Genomic DNA, 20,566 nt, shown 5'->3' on the forward strand with positions numbered 1-20,566 from the left:
GTGAAATCTGAGTTCCCCACCACAGGGTATCAGGAGCCTGCCTTCCAGAGATTAGGGTGCATGTGACACTGATGGAGGGCTTCAAATTTGACACTTCCACTGCAGACTTTCTTGAGGCATTCAGCAGCAATTGTTGATTGCTTAATATGCGCCACAGTATGGGTTTAGGGCCTTAGGGATGAATCAGTGAGTAAAACAGACAAAAATTGCTGAGCTCAAATTGCTAAGCTCCTGGGGTTTACATTCTGGTGGGCTGGGTAGACAGACATAAAATAAAGGAAATTATATAGTATGTAAGAAATAGCTAAGGAAAAAAAAAAAGGTTAGTACCAGGTTGGTTGGTTGTGCCAGGCTGGGGAAATACTGTCTTTTCAGTATTTCCAAAACCCTACTTTAAAGTATAAGTAATTCTCAAACCCCTGCTTTAAAGTATAAGGCATACTTAAAAGTGTAAGTGTAAGAGGGTGACATTGAGCAAAAAGACTTGAAGGAGGTGTGGTAAGGTGTGTATATCTGGAAGAAGAGCCTTCTGGACCATAGAAACAGCTATTGCAAGGCCAAGGTGCAGCGGGCTTGGTGCAGTCCAGTACCAGAATGGAAGTAGTGTTGAAGATTAGGCAGGAGACAGAAAAGGCACAGAAAGATATGTGTAACTATTATGCAGGCCCTGTTGGCTTTTCCTCTCTCGGTGTGGCCTTAACTGCCATGAGCAGATAGTGGGTAGAGCAGTTTGGGATGGAAAAATTTGAAGTTCCAGTTTAGAGATGGTCAGAGTGAAGTGTGTGGTAAGTACATAGGTCATTAGCTGCATATTAGCTGGCATGGTATGCTTAGATGAGTTTTTCCAGACAGATCACTGGTTAACAAGAAAATAATGTTTTATTATGACCTAACATTGGTGTTTTGTTATTTACCTTTATTGCTTTTACGTATTAATCATATATATTATCCATAAACAGGCCCTAGTGATATGTGTTTGTCTGTTTTTCTTTCTTTCCTTCTTTCCTCTTTCTTTCTTTCTTTCTTTCTTTCTTTCTTTCTTTCTTTCTTTCCTTCTTTCTTTCCTCTTTCTTTCCTTCCTTCCTTCCTTCCTTCCCTCCCTCCCTCCCTCCCTCCCCTCCCCAGCCCCTTTTTTTGGGACCAGGGATTGAATCCAAGGGCCCTTAACCACTTAGCCACATCTCCAGACCTTTTTTAAAAAATATTTTTTAGTTGTCAATGGACCTTTTATTCACTCATTTATTTATATGTGGTGCTGAAGATCGAACCTAGTGCCTTACACATGCTAGGCAAGTAGACAAGTGCTCTGCCACTGAGCCACAAACCCAGCCCTCCCAGCCCTTTTTACTTTTTATTTTGAGACAGGTTCTCACGGGGTTGCTTACATCCTTGCTAAATTGCCAAGTTTGGCTTTAAACCTGTGATACCCCTGCCTTAGCATCCAGAGCTACAGGGATTACAGGCATGTGCCACCACACCCTATATGTTGCATATATTTTTTGTAGATTCACAATTGTATGAAAAAAAAAACCTAAGATACTTTGTGTACTTTCCCAGTTTCTCTCAATTGAAACATTTTGTAAAACTGTAGCAAAATATCACATTGATGTTGACAGGATTTACCTATTTTTGTAAATTTTTCTCTAGTTTTATTTGTTCTTATTTGTGTGTATGTGTTTTCTTTAAAATTTTATCACTTATCATAGGTCTATATATCCACCACTGCAGTCAGGCTAGTGAATATTTCTAATATATATATTTTTTAATGGGTACTATGGATTGAACCCAGAGCTCCAGTGTTCTAGGTAAGCACTCTACCACTGAGCTACATCCCTGTTTTATTATTTTATTTTGAGACAGGGTCTCACTAAGTTGTCGAGCCTGGCCTTAAATTTGAGATCTTCTGCTTCAGCTTCCTGAGTACTTGTGATAACAGGTGTCACCCAGCTTATTCCAGCACTTTATAACCACACCCTTTTCCTTCCACATTCTTCTGAATAATGGATTTAATTTTTTTTGTTGCTGTTTTGGGTAGCATTTTTTTGTAATTGTAAGTAAAATACACATAACATAAAATTTGCTATCCTAACCATTTTTAAGTGTACAATTAAGCAAGGTTATAATTTATATTGCTGTGCATCCAATCTCCAGAACTTTTTTTCTGTCTTATAAAACTCTATATGCATTAAGCAACAACTCTCCATTTCCCTCTCCACCTGGCTCCTGAAAACTGTCAGTTCTACATATGTTTTGTGAATTCTAGATACCTCATATAAGTGGAGTTACACTTATTTGTGTTTTTGTGACCGGCCTGTTTCATTTAGCATAATGCCTTTGAGGGTAGCTTGAGTTGGAATTTATTTCCTTTATAGGACTGAATAAGACTCCATCGTATGCATATGTCACTGCTGTTTTTCTATCCATCTGTCAATGGATACTTGAGTTGTTTCCAACCTCTTGGCTATTATGAATAATGCTGCATAGACATGGATGTATCTTTATGTTTTATGTTTATATTTTGTATTTTAAGATCTTCAAGATCCTGTTTTCAGCTCATTTGGGCATGTACTTAGAAGTAGAATTGCTGGATCATAGTAATTCTATTTTTAATTTTTTGAGGAACCAAAGTAGTTTTCCTTAATAGCCTCACCATTTTACTTTTCCCCAAATAGTGCACAATTTCCAATTTCTTGACACTCTTGCCAACACTTGTTAGTTTACAGTTTGATAGAAACCTTTCTAATAGGAATGAAGTGATATTGAATTATGATTTTGATGTGCATTTCCTTCATGGTTAGTGATATTGAGCATTATATTTTATTTTATTTGGTACCAGGAATTGAACCCATAAGAGCTTAACCACTGAACCATATCCCCAGTCTTCACCACCCTCCACTTTATATTTTATTCTGAGATATGGTGTTGCTAAGTTGCTTAGGGCCTTGATAAGTTGCTGAGGCTGGCCTCCAGCTTGGGGATCATCCTGCCTCTGCTTCCCAAGATGCTGGGATTACAGGCAGGTACACTATGCCCTGTTGAGCATCTTATACTTCTTGGCCATTTGTGTATCTTCTTTGGACAAATGTCTTTTCAAGTCTTGTGTCATTTTTGAGATGGGTTTTAAATTTTTATTGCTGAGTTTTAGAATTTATATTTTCTGGTTATCAATCCTTTGTCAGGTCATTTGTAATATTTTCTCCCATTCTGTGGGTTGCCTTTTTCACTCCACTGATAATATTCCTTGATGCATAGTATTTTTTAATTTTGATGAAGTTCTATTTTTTAATTGTGTATGTCTTTGCTATCATATCTAAAAGTCATTGCTATTTCCAATATCATGAAACTTTTTCTCTGTTTTCTTCTGAGAGTTTTATGGTTTTAAGTTTTGTAAGTATTTGATACATTTGGAGTTAATTTTTGTATGTGATATTAGGTGAGGGTTCATCTTTACTCTTGCATGTGCAACTTTCCAAACATTTGTGGAAAAAATTGTCCTTGCCCCATTAAATGGTCTTGACACCCTTATAACAATAATGGACCCAGCTGGCATGGTAGCTCTATAGAAGAATGAGTACTTAGCATAGATGGGTTCAGTCTCCAGTACCAACAATAAAAACAATTTTTTAAAAAATATCAACCAACCATATAAAGGGATTGTTTCTAGGCCTCCTGATCTGTTCCATTGGCCTGTATATCTGTCAGTATGTTTAATCCCACACTGTTTTGGTTAGTGTAGGTTTATAATAACTTTTGAAATCAGAAAGTGTGTGATCTCCAACCCCCTCCTCTTCATACCCCCTCCCCAAGGTTTCTTCAGCTGTTCAGGGTTCTTTAAGATAGGAATTTTAGGATGGGTTGGTGGGGGGCAAAACTTGCTGTCAGGATTTGATAGGGATTACAAGAAATTTGTAGTAGTTTTGACGTCTTAAAGATAGTGAGTCTTGTAATACATGAATACAAGGCATGCCTTTCAACTCATTTATGTCTTTAATTTCCTTTGCGTGTTTTGTAATTTTCAATGTAAATCTTCCATCTCCTTGGTTAAGTTTATTCCTAAGTATTTTATTCTTTTTGATTCTGTTGTAAGTGGAATTGTTTGGTTACTTTCCTTTTCAGATTTTTCATTGTTAGTATATAAAAATGCAACTGATTTTTATTTAATTTTGTGTCCTGTAACTCTGCTGAATTTATTTCTTGATGTTAATAGTTTTGTTTCAGTGCTGGGAGTAAACCCAGAATCCTACACATGCTAATAAGCACATGCTCTACCACCAAGGTACTCCCCCAGTTCCATTAACAGGTTTTTTTGTTTGTTTGTTTGTAGAATCTTCAGGGTTTTCTACATAAAGGATTATGTCATCTACATCTAACTTGTATTTTAATATTGTTTCATAGCTTCCCCAGTACTTGGAATTGAACTCAGGAGCAGCCTACTTTTGAACTGCATCCTAGCTCTTTAATTTTTTTGAGACAGAGTTTTACCAAGTTTTTGAGGTTGACTTCAAACTTGTGATCTTCCTGCCTTAGCGTCCCAAGTCATTGGAATTATAGGCATGTAACTCCAAGCCTAGCTCATAACTCCTTTTTAAAAATAAATGCTTCAAACATTTATCCACTTTTTAAACTCGGGGTTGATCTCAGGGTACTTAATCCCTGAACCACATCCCCAGTCTTTTTTATTATTTTGAGGCAGGATCTCAGCTAAGTTATTTAGGACCTCACTAAATTGCTGAGGCTGCCCTCAAACTTGTGATCCTCCTCCGTCAGCCTTCTGAGTTGCTGGGATTATAGGCATGTTCCACTATGGCTGGCTATATTTACCTACTTTTATCTCTAAATTTACCTATATTTATTAAAGCTAAGTTCTGTCGGGCAGCTTCCAGGAACAAGGTGCCGTGGGCAAAAGCCTTAAATTTCCCTAAGCTCTAGCAGAATGTTCATGTTGCATATTCTAGTCCAGTCTACATAGCCATCAGAATATAAAAACCTAAAGAAATGGGCACAGAGGTGTACATGCCTGTAGTTAAGGCTAGTGTGTTTTTGGGTGACTGAGGCAGATCACTTGAGCCCAGTTTGAGGCTACCCTGGGCAACATAATCAGATCCCATATCCAAAAAAAAAAAAAAAGCCCAGAGACTTATAGAGCCGATACTAAATATCTGTGGGACTCTCACAGGAGAGTGGGGAACTGAAGCTTCAAACCTTGGTTCTTGTGTCCCAAGAAAAGAAAATTTAAAGCCAAACATGAAAACCCAAGCAAAATAATTTCTTAAAAGTGAAAATAAAGTAAGACCAAAGCAAAGAACACTCAAGAGAGTAGGTCATCTTCTAGTAGAAAAGGAAAAGTAGTGTTACTTCCAAATGTATTGTATTTGTTGTATACCAAGAGAACTGGAATCTGCCGTCTACAGTCTTCACCAATCAAATGTTTAACTCCTCCTCCACATTGGGTGGGGGGTGAATTTTTGAATGTAGATGGTCCTTTCCGGAACTATCGGTGACCATCTCATTGGGGTGTTTGGGGGTTCTATCTAAAGTCAGTTCTAGGGGCTGGGGATGTGGCTCAAGAGGTAGCGCGCTCGCCTGGCTTGCGTGCGGCCCGGGTTCGATTCTCAGCACCACATACAAACAAAGATGTTGTGTCTGCTGAAAACTAAAAAAAAATAAATATTAAAATTCTCTCTCTCTCTCTCTCTCTCCCTCTCTCACTCTCTCTTTAAAAAAAAATAAAATAAAAAAAATAAAGTCAGTTCTATGTTAATATGGGTTCTGGACAAACTCCACCTGTGCTATTAATGGAATTTCTGAAATACATTTAGAAACCTAAATCCTAATTTTACAGTGACCTCAGTAGACTCTGTCAGGAGTTAGCCCCATTGTTCTTTCATACCAGGGATTGAACCCAGGGGTGCTTAACCACTGAGCCAGGTCCCCAGCACTTTTTTTTTTTTTTTTTTTTTTAAAAAAAACAAAGTCTCACTAAGTTGCTAAGGCTGGCTTTGAATATGTGACCTCCTGCCTCAGCCTCCTGAGCCTCTGGAATTATAGGCGTGCACCACTGCACCTGGCTGATCTTTCCTTCTTCTTTTTAAATTTGTATTTGTATTTTTATTTTTATATTTTTTAGTTATCAGTGGACCTTTATTTTATTTATTTATATGCGGTGCTGAGAATTGAACCCAGTGCCTCACGCATGCTAGGCAAGCGCTTTACCACTGAGCCATAACCCCAGCCCCCAGATCACAATATTTTAAAACTCCTTTTTAATGCACCCTTTGAGACGGACTAAAATGCTAGCTCACATTGCTTCTAAGGTGCATCTGTCGTCTGTTCCATGTTTTAACATTTCTTATAGTGGGATGCATCTTGATGAAAGCTATGATTGATTTAACTGGCAACAGGTTTCCTTTCTTTAGTGTAATACAGCAGATAGACAAAATACAGTAGTGGACATACAAAGGTGTGGTGCTGGCTCCCTACTTCCTTCATTCGGGTCCCAAGAAAGACACTCATATCCTGTCAATAGGAAGGGACCCTTTCTAAAAGGGCTTTCTGAATGGAGTTTAAAAAAAAAAAAAAATCTTTCACCTTAGCTAGTCAAAAGAACTTTTCCTGTGGCACAGCACAATTATGATAGGGTGAGTTGCCAACTACCTCCAGAGTTGACATAACAAAAGATATATTTACATTCACAGCTAGACCTTGCCCATCTATATTGAGCTCTGCTCTGCAGCAACGTGTGAGGCCTTTTATTGACTCCATGCTATGTGCCCTCTACCTGAAATTCCGTCCCATGCTCTTCTCATTGGTTCCCCTTGACCTTTGGGACTCAATTTGGTTGTCAAGTCCTAGGCTATTGGGTAGCTTTCTTCTGTGTAGCTGTCTGTCACTGGACATACTACCAGTGAGGTTTGTGTGATCATCTGTTAATTCTGGGAGCTTCCTGAGAGTAAGGGCTATACTGTGCATATCTTTACTTTGCCATCCATAAATGTGGACTGGGCAAGAAGGCATTGTGTTTATACTGTGACTGGATGTGTTCTGAAGGTCAGAGGCCATAATTGGCACCTGTGCAGTTGAGTCCTAGGCATGGCCTGGCTAAGCCTCTGTGCACTCTTGAGTAATCAGGGTGGACTGTGTTTCTGATATGCTTCCTAACGAGGCTAATATAATACATCTCACAGACTTCTGGGCAAAAAGCACTTCCAAGAGCCAAGGGAATATTCCTCCCTGATGTCTTTTAAGACTTAAGCTCCCATCACATAAAATCTTTTGGTTAAGTCAACTGAAGCAGAAAAGCAAATGTAATAATATTTTGTGTTATCTTTTATTATGTAATGAACTACCCTAAAACTTACTGGCTTAAAACAATAATGATTTGTTATTTGCTTATGATTCTGCAACTTGGCAGGGCTCAGTGGATTCAACTTATCTCAACTCTACAGAATCTGCTAGGAAATCTCAAGCACCTTGAGGCTAGAATGCCTCAGTTGCCTGTGTCTAGAGTCTTGATTCTCATTGTTGCTGGCTTCAATCCTCTCCATGTAGCCAGCTTGGGCCTCCTCAGAGCATGGTGGTCTCAAGATAGTTGGCTTCCTTACTGGATTTCTCTAGAGAGCAAAAGTGGAACTATGCTGCCATCTGTCATATTCTCTTGGTTAAAGCAGGTCACAGAGCTAGTCCCAATTCAAGTCAAGAGAAGTACACAAGAGTGGCAATCCTAGGGAGTTGTGGCTTATTGGAGCCTGCTAAAGTAGCCAAACAGTAGTTTGCCATATAGCAGCCCACAGGCCTGAAGTGTCCAGCTCAGCAAGTCCAAAAGCCTATACCAGATCATCAGGACCCAAAGTGATTACTAGCACACTATCTCCCGTCCCTCCCTCCTTTGCTTTATGCCTGTGGGCTTTTCCTGTGTTCCCTCTAGAGAGCATTATTTCTACCCTCATAGCAACTCCAGACTGTGTCACTTTGCTGAGCAGCATCCCATAGTATCTAAAGTCTCAGGCTGTGGAGCCTGGTGCTTGGACTCTACTAGGCAGCTGTGTGGTGTTGGGCAACTTTCCAAATCTCTCTGCATACCTGTTTTCTCCTCCTTGTGTAAAAGGAGAATGTCAGAAATATCTATTTCCTCAAAAAATGAGGACTGAGGGGCTGGGATTGTGGCTCAGTGGTAGAGCACTTGCCTCACATGCATGAGGCACTGGGTTGGATTCTTGGCACCACATATAAATGAATAAATAAAACAAAGGTCCATCAACAACTAAAAAATAAATAAATGAGGACTGAAACCACCATGTAACTCAACTGTCCCACTCCTTAATATTATCAAAAAAAAAAAAAAAAAAAAGAATCAGCCTCCTGTAATGATAGAGCCACATTGTTTATAGCAGTACAATTCACAATAGCCAAAGATATGGAATGAACCCAGATGCACAGTTCAATCCCTGGTTCCCCCCACCCCCCAAAAGAAATGTAGTATATATACACAATGGAGTTTTATTCATCCATAAAAAAGAATAAAATTATGGCATTTGCTGGTAAATATGAAGCTGGAACACATCATGCTAAGTCAAATAAACTAGACTCAGAAACAAGGATTAGGGCTGGAGTTGTGGCTCAGTGATAGAGTGCTTGCCTAGCATGTGTGTGGCACTGGGTTCATTTCTTAGTACCACATATAAACAAACAAATGTCCATCAACAACTAAAAAAATATTTTTTAAAATATTTATTTTTTAGTTTTAGGTGGACACATATTTATTTTTATGTGGTGCTGAGAATAAAACTAAGTGCCTCACGCATGCTAAACGATCGTGCTACCACTTGAGCCACATCCCCAGCCCCCAAAAAATTTTAAAAAGAAAATCAAGGATCAAATGTTCTTGCTCATATGTGGAAACTAGAGCAAAGTAAGCTGAGAAAAGGGGGAGTCTGATATCATAGAGGGATGATCAGCGAAGTAGGAGATTAAGGGGGAGGGAGGAGGAATGGGAAAGGAAAGGGAAGGAATGCTAAATGAATTTGACAGATGTTTGCTATTGTATTACATATATCTGTAAAGCACTGTTTCAATCACCTCTTTTGCACTGTGACCAAAACCTGACAGCAATTTTAAAGGAAGAAAGGTTTATTTGGCTCACAGTTTCAGAGATCTCAGTCCATAGGTGGCCAACTCCATTGCTCTGGACCCAAGGTGAAGCAGAACATTGTGGCAGAAGAGATTGGAGGAGGAAAACAGCTCAGGACATGTAGGAAACAGAGAGAGCTGCACTTACCAGGGTCAAAATATAAACCCCAAAGGTATGTTCCCAGTGACCCACCTCCTCTAGCCAGTCCCTCCCTACCTACAGTTACCACTTACTTAGTCCATATCAGTGGATTAAAGGACTGATTAGGCCATACCTCATAATCTAATTATTTCACCACTGAAAATTCTCATATTGTCTCACATGGGAGCTTTGGGGAACAACCACAGGTCACAACAAGGTCACTTTTGGTCATAGTGACACATAAATGAGTGTAGGATAGACCCGTAGAATAGAAGAAGGAAAATGCGGAGGCAGGGGGAGGGTACCAGAGAGTGAAATGGGGTAAATTAAATTCCATGCATTTACACATGTCTGAATGAACCCAACTGTTATGTACAACTATAATGTAGCAAAAAAGAAGGAGGGGGGATATTTACTCCAGAAGATAGTTTAAGATTTAGAGAATACCTGAGCTCTGCTTCCCATAGAATTTGAGGGGCAGATGCTCAGAAGCGTGTCCTGGGCTGGGGAGGATTGATTGTGGCCTTGGAAATGTAGTGTTTCACAGGACATGCCCTAGCATGACTCTGGCTCTCCTAGGGGCTGGCATATCATAACTTTACCATTAGATCTTCAGTAGAGGTGGTTGCATTGGTGGGGCCCAGTGTCTACCTCTTGCTATCCTGACCACACTTGGTGAAGTGTTCTCTTCTGAATTTCACAAGACTTTTAGTGGTGCTGATTTTTCATTGCCCCTTGGTATCTAGCAGGACTCACAGCTTAGGTCTTAGTGCTGGGTGCACAGTTGTTCTCACCATTCTGCACAGCCATTAAGGGAGCAGAATCTACATGGCTCAGAGCTGAGCCTGTGACCCCAAATGTCCTTTCTCATTTCTCAGGTCTTCCCCTAGGTGAACAAGAAAGTAATCACTTTCCTCCCAGCTCCTTAGCCTGTGGAAAGTGTGGGGCCCAGGAAGGTGTGGGTATGCCAGCTTTCTGAGTTCTTTCTTGAGGGTTAAGATAGGACTAATTAGGATCTATCATGTCTGGCCTGTCAAGACTGATTTTTCAGTCTCTCTTGCCTCCCACCTGAGTACATCAACTATCAGACCTGCTCCTTGAAAGCTGGGTAGAACATAAGCTATGTGGAGGCTTGTCTCATGACCCCTTGGGATTAACACTTGGAGCAGACTAGGGCTGAGTCTCCTGTGTATTTGGGGCAGCTCTGAGCATACTGCCTATACTTCAGGAAGGTGGTGAACAGCTGCTTTGACTGAGCTTGACCAGTCTCTATAGAGCTCTCGCTCTTAGGTGTGGGCCTTAAAGTCACTGAGGGACTCAGGGACCAGGCTAGGGCCTACCAGCATGATAACAGGGCCCTGTTGTGGTAGCTTTTGTTGTTTTATCATTCAATATGTATTAGAGATGATAGAACGTGTATGATTTCCACACTTTCCAAGGGTTTCTACTAGTTCCCTGAGACAACTAAGGTGTTTGTATTTGGCCTTGCATAGCTGTTTCTCCTACTATCACATAAATGACTAGTAAAAAGAAATTTGTATTTCCTCTTGTCTAGTAGAAGCTCATGTTTGATTTGATTGCACAACTGTGGTCCTCTGGAAGATGAGGTGAGCTGGGTGTTGCCTGGAACCCATGCTAGGCATTGCCTTTGGTACCAGCATTGGATTTTCCACATTTGTGTGGGAGCTCTGGCAGACTTTACAGCTTTGGGAAGCCTCCACTTGCTCCCACCCCACTCTCACTTGCTGTATGATTCTGAAGCTGGTAACTCTCATCCCAGTGTCCACACTGCTTCCTCTTAGGTGACAGACAACATCTTCAATTAAGTGATTCTTGATATTATGGTTTTGATATGAGGTGTTCCCCAAAAGCTTCTGTGTTCATTCAGGAATATTCGGAGGTGAAATGATTAGATTATGAGAGCTGTGACCTAATCAGCTCATCCTACATTGAATGAACTAACTGGGTGGTAACTGTAGGCAAGTAGGGTGTGGCTGGAGGAGGTAGTATGCCCTGAAAGCATTCATCTTCTCTCTGGCCCTTCACCCTCTCTCTCTACTTCCTGGCTGCAGCAATTTCCCTCTGCTGTCCCCTTCCACCAGTGTTCTGCCTCACCTCTGGCCCATAGCAATGGAGTCAGCCACCCATAGACTGAACCTTTGAAACCATGAGCCCCAAATTTTTCCTCCTTTAAGTTGGTCTTGTCAGGTCATAACAAGGTCACTTTTGGTCACAGTGACAAAAAGCTAACTAATACCCTTTGCCTATGTCAGCAATTGCTTATGCTCAGTTTGTTGTCATGCATCTAATCTGTCACTGAATAAATATTACAGAGCTGATGTTCACCAGGCATTGTGTTAAAGGCTGAAGATAACTGTGGTGAACTCAGTAGCAACGGATGTTGAAACTCTTGGCCTGGAAGCAGATCAGGGAGTTGGTGAAAGACCCACCAGACACCAGGCCCCTGGATTACCTTACTTAGTCTACTTATAGCATTTTCACCAGTCTGGACCACCCTCTAGCCATGGGCTCCTTCACAGTGGGCCCTGTGGGGCTTCCAAGAACTAGCCACAGCCCTATCTCCTCAGCAACTGAACATCTCATTTAACATTGAACATACACAATTTTGGAGGTTCCACCAGAGGAGATGCTGAGGACCAGACTTGATGTGGACTTTGATGCCATGAAAACATACAAGAAGGCTTTCTAAAAGCAGAAGCCTGATGGGGCCTCTGTACTGTAGCCACCTGCTGGTCCTGCTCAGCTTCAGACAGCCAATTAGAAAGGATGAAGAATGTCCTTTTTTCCAGGCTATCAGCCAAATACAGACCCATAGACAAAGGTAGACAGGGAGATGCCAGCAGGTATGGCTTTATACTCCTTTTATTAAGTACCTGCGACTCAGAGCTTTTAATCCCATGTCCTCAAAAAGTGGCAGACAAATGCTCAGTCATTCTCAATGACAGAATATTTTGATGTAATGTTGGACCCTCAACTATCTAATGTTGCTCAGAGTCTTTCCATAGCTTAGACTTTGACTGAAACTAATAGATTACTATACTTTCTTGTGTGTAGTTTACCTGTAGCCTGTTATTTTGTCTGAGGTACAGGAATTAAAGATAGTATGTGACTAGTCAGTATTTTAAAATTCAGTGTCTGTTGCTGTTCTCCAGTGAATAAAATGCCATTTTAGATGTGTGTGCTTTTTCTTCTTTGTTTTTAGGCAAACCTATTTTTTCAGTTGATATTCACCCTGATGGGACCAAGTTCGCAACTGGAGGACAAGGTATGTTTATGGAGTGAGCCTGGGAGAGCATCACAGTTCTGTTGCCTTGCTCTGCTTCCCTTGGTTATCTTAGTTAAGATAGTGGTAAAGTGTTAATTTGTTATTTTTTCAATATAGATGTGACTCAGTTTAAAATATGCAACTTTTTTTTTTTTTCCAGTACTGAATTCTACCACTGAGCTATATCCCCAGGTGTTTTTATTTTTTAATCTTGAGACAGGGTCTCACTAAGTTGCCAAATATGGCCTTCAATTTGTGATTTTCCTGCCTTGGCCTCCTGAGTGGCTATAGAATTCCAGGCATGCACCACCACATGGCTAAAATATGTTTAAATAAGATAAAGGTATTGTGTCCAACTACAACTAAGAAATAAATATTTAAAAATAAATAAATTTTGCATTCCCATGCCAGGCTTATTGAACATAGAGAGGCAGGTGGTACCCTGGGCATAAGCCCAGTTCCCAGAGGCAAGAGATCTGTCAGTGGTTTTCTTGACTAAAAAGGGGAAGGGATAGTTAAACTGCTAAGTAATAATAATCAGATAATAATTTAGCCCATCTTCTGGTTAAAGGAATTCAATTAGGTTAAAAGTGAGAGTTCATTGTGGGCAAGTAAGAATGCCCATGGCATTTGAAGATATGATACATAGTATTGTCAGTGTGCTTCATTCAGTGTCTGTTGCAGTGTTGCAGTAACTTTGCTCTGTTTGGGAAATCACAGCCATTTTTTATCCCATTACGAGATGTATACATCGTGATAGGAAATGGCAGGACCCAGTACCTTTATCCCCAGCAGGTTTGCCACAGAATAGGGCCTCACTTTCCAGCCAGGCCTCCCTGGGCAGCCCCTAGAGTGCTGTTGTGTTTGCATCCTCAGGTGAGGTGCCGCAGGATGGGTTGGCAGTAGAACCTTCTCCTGGGAGCCAGGGAGCAAAAAGGGAATACAGGGAAGCTATGGGCAGGAAGGCCTTTCTCTGCTTCCTGGGTACTGGGAGAAGAGCCTGCAGCCTCACATAAGAGTGCTAGATTTAGGGAGAAATGGGTGGTTTCTTATCCACAGGGGCAACATATCTCTCACCTAACTCAGAATAGCAAGGTCTTACTATTATTACTTACTTATTGACCAAGAGGAAATTCAGGCATTTCATTGTCACTTTGGCATGTGTATTTAAAGTATTCTTTATTTTTTTCCCCTCTGTGTTAGCAGGTTAATGAGGAACTGTGCTTGTGTTAGTTATTAGTGATGGAAATCTTCGAAATTATTAGTAAAACGCACAGGTATATTTTTCAGCAGAGCAGTACATTAGCTTTTTACCATAGGAATCCTGAATTCCTTCTTTCCCATCTGTAGGTGACTGCAAAGTATTTAGGGTACATTTCAAACTTGGGTTTAGAGTATCCGGTCAGCTCTGGAAGAATGTGGATTCCAGGCAGTACATTGAAGAAGGGAGGAAAATCCTGGTCAGACTGTGCTTTTCTCCTTGCTCTCTAGGATATACAGACCTAAAAGTGTCTGGCACATCAGCTTTCTATCCTCTCCAGTTTAGGGATAAGGAGTTGGGTCCAGGACAGGGATGAGAACCTTGTAGGAGTTCCTCCTGAATTAAGAGGCCAGACCAGAACTCAGTCTCCTTGGTTTCTAGCAAGAGTTCCTTTCATAAAGTCAGGTTGGTTTCAGCTAGTACTAAGCCCATTCTTTTTTGGATTCCCATGAGTACTTGTTTTTCTTCACCTTTTTGCATGAGTAATTCAAGTTCAAACCCCTTAGACCTAGTCAATTACAACTTATGGAAACTAAGTGAGGACTTCCCATAGTTAATATTATATATATGTATCAAATTTTCACTCCTTGCACATTGAACTATTTTTGCTTCTTCATTTCAGGGCAGGATTCTGGGAAGGTTGTGATCTGGAATATGTCTCCAGTCCTCCAGGAGGATGACGAGAAGGATGAAAATATTCCCAAGATGCTTTGCCAGATGGACAATCACTTAGGTATTACAGAGTGGCCCTTTGCAGGCTTTGCGTGTTGGCAGAGTGCCCAAGGTTAGCACATGTGTTTGTAATTAGAAAGATAAGGCCCCGTGCGGCGGTAACTCCCCTCGGCCTGCTGTCTGAAGGCACAGATGTTGGCTGCACACCTGGGTGAGTTATTCAGCAGAAGACTCGGCCCGCCCACAGAACCATCTTTGGACAGTCTGCAGGTACCTCTGGTGATTTCCTGCTCATGAGTCGTTACTGCCTGATTCCATGGGGCTTTGGGGCCAGCAACCTGGATTCAATAGGGTCCTTGGGAAGGGTGTATAAGAGACAACTTACCAAAATGTCTGAGGTTGATGCTGTATCACTCCAAGGCTCTCTGCCAGTACTCTTTAGGCTGTTGGATAGTGCTTTGGTTTCCTTTCCTGCTGTAGTGCCATAGTGTCTCACCCCTGAGATGCTCCATTAACAGTTAATGGCCTTTGGATGTCAGCCATTTGCTCTGTGTGTTCTTGTCCTCCCAAAATGCCTCTCAGTGTCCTTGGACCTGGAGCACAAGTTACTCACAGGCCGTGTATTGGCTACAACTTTGTTAGTGCTTATTACATTTCATGTCTTCCAAAGGCTGAGCTGTGTCTGTTCCTGGAGGCTCTGAACTAGCAGAGGCATGGGGGATTTCTGCTGGTTTTAATTTATAAGTGTAGAATCAACAAATCTGCATTGCTGACAAATTTATAAAATCCAAATTTAAAAGGTCTGACTCTGACAAGTAGGATTAACTCAGAGTTTTATACTCTGCCATACTGCTGCCCTAAAATTTCTGCAAAAGACATCTTGACCTTTTTAATACAGATTTTTATTTTGAGAATAATTTCTGTTCAAAAATAACATCTCACTAATAGATAGCTCTTTTAAAATAATGAGATTTATCACTTTTTATAGAAAAAAGCCTCCAGTTCTATTTCATTCAGCTAAGAATTCTCATATTATGCATATTTTCCCCCTCCAGAATGTTCTCATAATTTGTTATAGAACAAGTAGGTTAGTGCTCTGACTGAATTGTTTCTCTGGGGCTTTCACACAGTAGATTGCTTAAATAGATTAGATAGATTAGATTTTATAAACCCTTCACATCTTGCCAAACTCTGCATAGAGCAAATGGGCGTGACTATTGGATTTTCATCACCCTATTTTTTTTTTCTTCCCAGCATGTGTGAACTGTGTGCGGTGGTCAAACAGTGGGATGTATTTAGCTTCTGGGGGAGATGACAAACTGATTATGGTGTGGAAGCGGGCTACGTAAGCATCATTTTCCTTTCTTCACATTTAATTTTTAGAAGCTTCTTTGCTGGTCTTTATTAAGTCACTTTTCCCACCCTGGTGCTAAAGTCCCCAGAGCTCCTAACTTAATAAGTAGCAGGAAGTGCACATGGGTCAATAGCAGAAAATCTGGAGACCTCTGGCCTTGCTGCTGACTTGGACAGCCACTCCTTTGCAGGGCTGCAGGGCTTCCACCTGAGTAAGCCCTTCTGCTGCTGACATGATGGTTTCATTTGTTTTGGTCTTTAAATGAAATTTCACATGGAACCCCAACATATAAATTGCTAAAATCAAGGTGCTCGATGGGATCAAAATGGGGTTTCCAGTGTCCACCTTATTTGCCACTTGCTTCATTCTCTGTCAGCTTCACCCTGGGCGTGAAGCCCCAGCCCTGCACCTAAAATGAGCTAACAGGCAAATTATAATTTTATTTACCCTCAGGCATAAAGTGTGTCAGGATGGGTCCTGCAACTATGTCCCACGATAAATTCCCCTGGTGACTCTGGGTCAGTCAGGCTGCAGCACCAGACCTTATACCATTGTTCAGCCAGAGTGACCCCATGGCTGGGGTTTTGAGAGCAGAGGCATGCCACCTCCTTGGACCCACTGGGCTGCCTCACAGACTCTGAGTTGGTACAGAGCTTTATAGGAGCAAAAGGTATTCACAGAGGCTCACGCTGCCTCCACTAGGCCTCAAGTAACTGCTTTTCTGAAAAGAGTTAGTACCTGGCGCTTGTGGTTTCTTCACCTTTGGTGATAGGGCAGGGCTATTTGATTCATTAGTAGGGGCCTCAACATTCTGTTTATTTTGCTACTTTAAATAGTCAACATAAATAACATTTAGTACATAATTTGGAAAAGTAAAAAAGTGTGTGAAGGAAAAATGTATCTCATAATCCCATCATTTAAAAGGCCATGTTTGATATTTAGGTATTTTTCTATGCTGTCCTTCTACTCAGTTTTAAACTTTGCATTAGTGGTGTCATTGTATATGATGTCCTGTGGCCTGCTTCTTTCACTTAATATGTTGTGAACATTTTCCTGTGCAAGACTTGCAATGGCTGTGTAGTATTTCATCAACTGCATGGATCACAAGTTACCTAATTAGCTGCTGTTGTTCAGTAACCTGGTGCTTTCCAATCTTTGTCTATTTTTACTTTGTTGTGTCTGCCATGATAAGCCGTGCTACAGGACACATCTGTACAGAGCTCAAAGAACTCCATGAGTGCCTGTCTGACTCCTCTTTTATACAGGTACATTGGGCCCAGTACTGTGTTCGGCTCCAGTGGTAAACTTGCCAATGTGGAGCAGTGGCGGTGTGTTTCCATTCTCCGGAGTCACTCAGGTGGTGAGTAGGGCTGCCCTCTGGGATGGGTGGATCCTTCAGATCCTCAGCAGCACCTCTATGAACCCAGTGTGAACGTTTGGTTCTTAAAGCAGCCCAGTATCTGGGCTGTCCTTCCTATCTCCACCAGTCACGTCCTTGTCTCTCAAGGTCTGTGCAGTCACTGACTCTCCTGCCAACCTCCAACTGCCTTTAGTCCCCTATTTCTCCCCTCATGAAATACATATTTATCTTTGATGTAAAACTTTCTACATCTTATTATTCATCCTGCTGAACTGAATCAGTACTTTCTTCACTGGATCATTAAATCTGTAAGCATACTTTATTTCCCAGAAACTAGCCCATAGGCACCCAAGGAAAATTTCTTGAGTATGTTTGCAAAATGTATGGAAAGGGGCATGTGTTATATTAAAACTAAAGAGGAAGAAGGTCAATCTGTAATAGTCTAAAAGCCCTTGCACTTTAGGACCAGGCCCCAGGGTACCCGATAAATACAATTTATACTTCTCTCAGGAAGCTTGTGGTCTAGCCCAGGAATGAACTGAAGCCCAAGCAGGAGGGCAGCAATAGTGAAAAAGGCTTAGTATAAATGGTGAGTTGGAAACATTTTACCCTGGTTGGATCTTTTATAGACAAAGAAGAGAGTAGCACAAAGTTAGGCTAGCCAAGTGTATAGGGCTCATGTGCCCTGTTAGTGAGGGTGTTACTCATCATGAAAGAGAGAGGTTCTCTTGGAATGGAGAGTGTTTCAGTGGTTCATATGAAAACTGTAAGGCCTGTGATCTTTGGATAGAGAGGAGAAGAGATAGATTTGAAACTACTTAGGACAAACCCAGTGAGAGATGATACAGATTTCTTTTTGTGTGTCTGCATAACCAACTGTATCCACTATGGAGACCATAAGAGCAATAGGCTTATGGGAATGGGCACCAGTTTAGTGTGTGATGGACTAGGTTTGAGCAGGTAGAGGAGGAAATGTCAGTAAACTATTAGCCTGGAACTCTACAGAAGACCAAGCAGGAATAAGAGATTTGAGAGGCATTGGCTATATATTATTCATTAGCTGTATATCATATGTTCCATAAATACTCCATAAACAATGTAAAGGTGAACATACCTGTCTCTTCCTAACCATGGATTAAGTTTACTTTGTAAAAGCTGAAGCAGAGCCTTGTGTTATTGTTTAATAATAACAAAAATGTATAATTTGCCCTTATTTATTTCACAGCAATTTTATAGCAACCTAGTTAGGCTTCTCTGGAATTTGGCACATGTGTCTAAGAGGGTGTTCAAGCATTACTTGGGATCTCAAGTAAGAAATATTATGGGTCCCCTAACCTGAGATTCAGGTCCAGCCTTAACTTCAGCACCTCTTATTGCCCCCAAACCCTATGGATCTCCTTTAACAGGAGGTAGGGTTGGTTACTTTCAATTGGGATACCTGCCACTCCTTATTGGTCCTGCTAGCAGGTGTGGGCCAAACCATTTAAGAAGAAAAAAAAAAATCAGTGAAATTAAGAGATAAATGAGTAAGAATGGACCAGGTCCTTGAAAAGCAAAGTGTGAGAAATACATCCTTGACATATTAAATTAGTGAGTAGAGAGAAAACCCAGCAAAATTAGAAATAAAGGTCTAGAAAAATATTTAACCTAGATGGAAAAACATGAACAGTATAATTTTATACGATTAAACTAATAAGTTAAAACAAAATAAGCTTTCAAAATTTATAACCACGGAGAGGAAACCTAAACAGAGTAAGATCCAGTGCAGTAGTAGTGTCTTCAAATATGATTTCTGGACCTAGATTACTTGTTGATGCATTGTTTCAAGCTTTTAAGAAAATATATACAGAACACAGAAAAGTTTATTCTTCAAAGATTTCCAAAACCTAATAAAAAGTAACAAGGAAACAGAGGCACAGATTAACTTGAATGAAGGAATAAAAATTAGTAATGATACTACTAAGTATTATAATATTTGAAAATAGAAATGCATTATAATTAACCATGATTCATAATGGAAGAATTTTGTGAGTAAGGAAATTATTACTATAACTTAAACAATAACACAAGGAGATTGAAGGAGGTTGAATTAGAAAGGCCCCATAATTATTAAGAGGGTTATTATTTTTAAAATAATATTATGTAACTCAACTGCCACATCTGAATTATCAGTCCCTATTAAATATGTTTTTTTTTAAATGCCCATGGAAAGCTATTTCCTTAACATAATCAAATTCTGTGTCTATCTATTTATTCTTTTGTACTGGGATCAAACACGGGACCTTCCTCATTCTAAGCAAGTGCTCTATCACTGAGCTACATTCCCAACCCTGTTCATTTTATTTTGAGACAGTGTCTTACAAAGTTGCTATCCTCAATCTTAGGATCCTCCTGCCTCAATCTCCTGAATAGCTAGAATTACAGACATGTACCACCACACCTGACTCTGTGTCTTTTAAAAGCCAATGGCAAATAGTTCACAGGTTATCCTGATTCCCTTTTATGTCAAGAAAAGACAAGAGTAGGTACTATCACTTGTTTTGCTCTTCTGGAATTTCTGCAGTACAATTAAGCAGAAATCAAGAGGGTAGACATACTGGGAAATAATATAAAAATGAGTCAAGCATGGTGGTGCATGCCAGTAATTCCAGCGACTCTAAAGGCTAAGACAGGAGGATCTCAAGTTCAAGACAATCTCAGCAATTTAGCAAAACTCTAAGGAACTCAGTGAGACTTTGTCTCAAAAAATAAAAAAAAGGGCCTCATATAAGAACAAGTTTAATTATTTATCTTTTACTACTAATACCCATTTAGAATATCTAATAATAAAAAGAAAACCCTTACATAATAGGATAAAAATTATAAATGCCCAGGAATAATCTACCAACAAATGCATGAGGGGTTGTAACTCAGTGGTAGAGCACTAACATGTGAGGCACTGGGTTTGATCCTCAGCACTGCATAAAAATAAAGGTATTGTGTCCTTCTACAACTGAAAAAAAAAAATGAGAGAGAGAGAAGAAAAAGAAGAAAAGAATGTGTGAGATCTTTGAGACTTAAACCACAAACAGGTTTTTTTTTAATCTGTTTTTTTTTTTTTTTTTTTTTTAAGAGTTGGGGTCTCAACATGTTGCCCAGTCTGGCCCCAATCTCCTTGGCTTGAGTAATCACACTGTCTCAACTTCCCAGGTAGCTGGGACTGGGTGCATGTACTTCCACACCTGAGATCACACCACTACAAACCTTTTTTTCATATAAAATGACCACTTTATAAATAGACTAAATAAAATACATTTTTGTCACATTTAATATTTGCTCATCTATTTAATAAATATTTATTGTGTATATGATGTGTTTCAGGCCCT

The 20,566-nt window shown here is 40.3% G+C and overlaps 1 protein-coding gene across 4 annotated transcripts in view; it reads left to right on the forward strand.

The window, feature by feature from the left end:
- The window catches only part of Hira (histone cell cycle regulator), a 96,948-nt gene that overhangs the window by 10,948 nt on the left and 65,434 nt on the right, over window positions 1-20,566 (forward strand). For 3 of the 4 annotated variants that reach the window (XM_076859527.1, XM_076859558.1, XM_076859614.1), the window contains exons 2-5: window positions 12,492-12,554; window positions 14,438-14,548; window positions 15,742-15,832; window positions 17,107-17,201. In XM_076859527.1, coding sequence (XP_076715642.1) covers window positions 12,492-12,554; window positions 14,438-14,548; window positions 15,742-15,832; window positions 17,107-17,201 — 360 coding nt within the window. Of the gene's footprint in view, window positions 1-12,491; window positions 12,555-14,437; window positions 14,549-14,578; window positions 14,758-15,741; window positions 15,833-17,106; window positions 17,202-20,566 lie in introns of those variants that run through there. The other variant, XM_076859586.2, reaches the window with a different exon arrangement.

Source organism: Callospermophilus lateralis, chromosome 1, assembly GCF_048772815.1.
Source record: "Callospermophilus lateralis isolate mCalLat2 chromosome 1, mCalLat2.hap1, whole genome shotgun sequence".
Lineage (NCBI taxonomy): Eukaryota > Metazoa > Chordata > Mammalia > Rodentia > Sciuridae > Callospermophilus > Callospermophilus lateralis.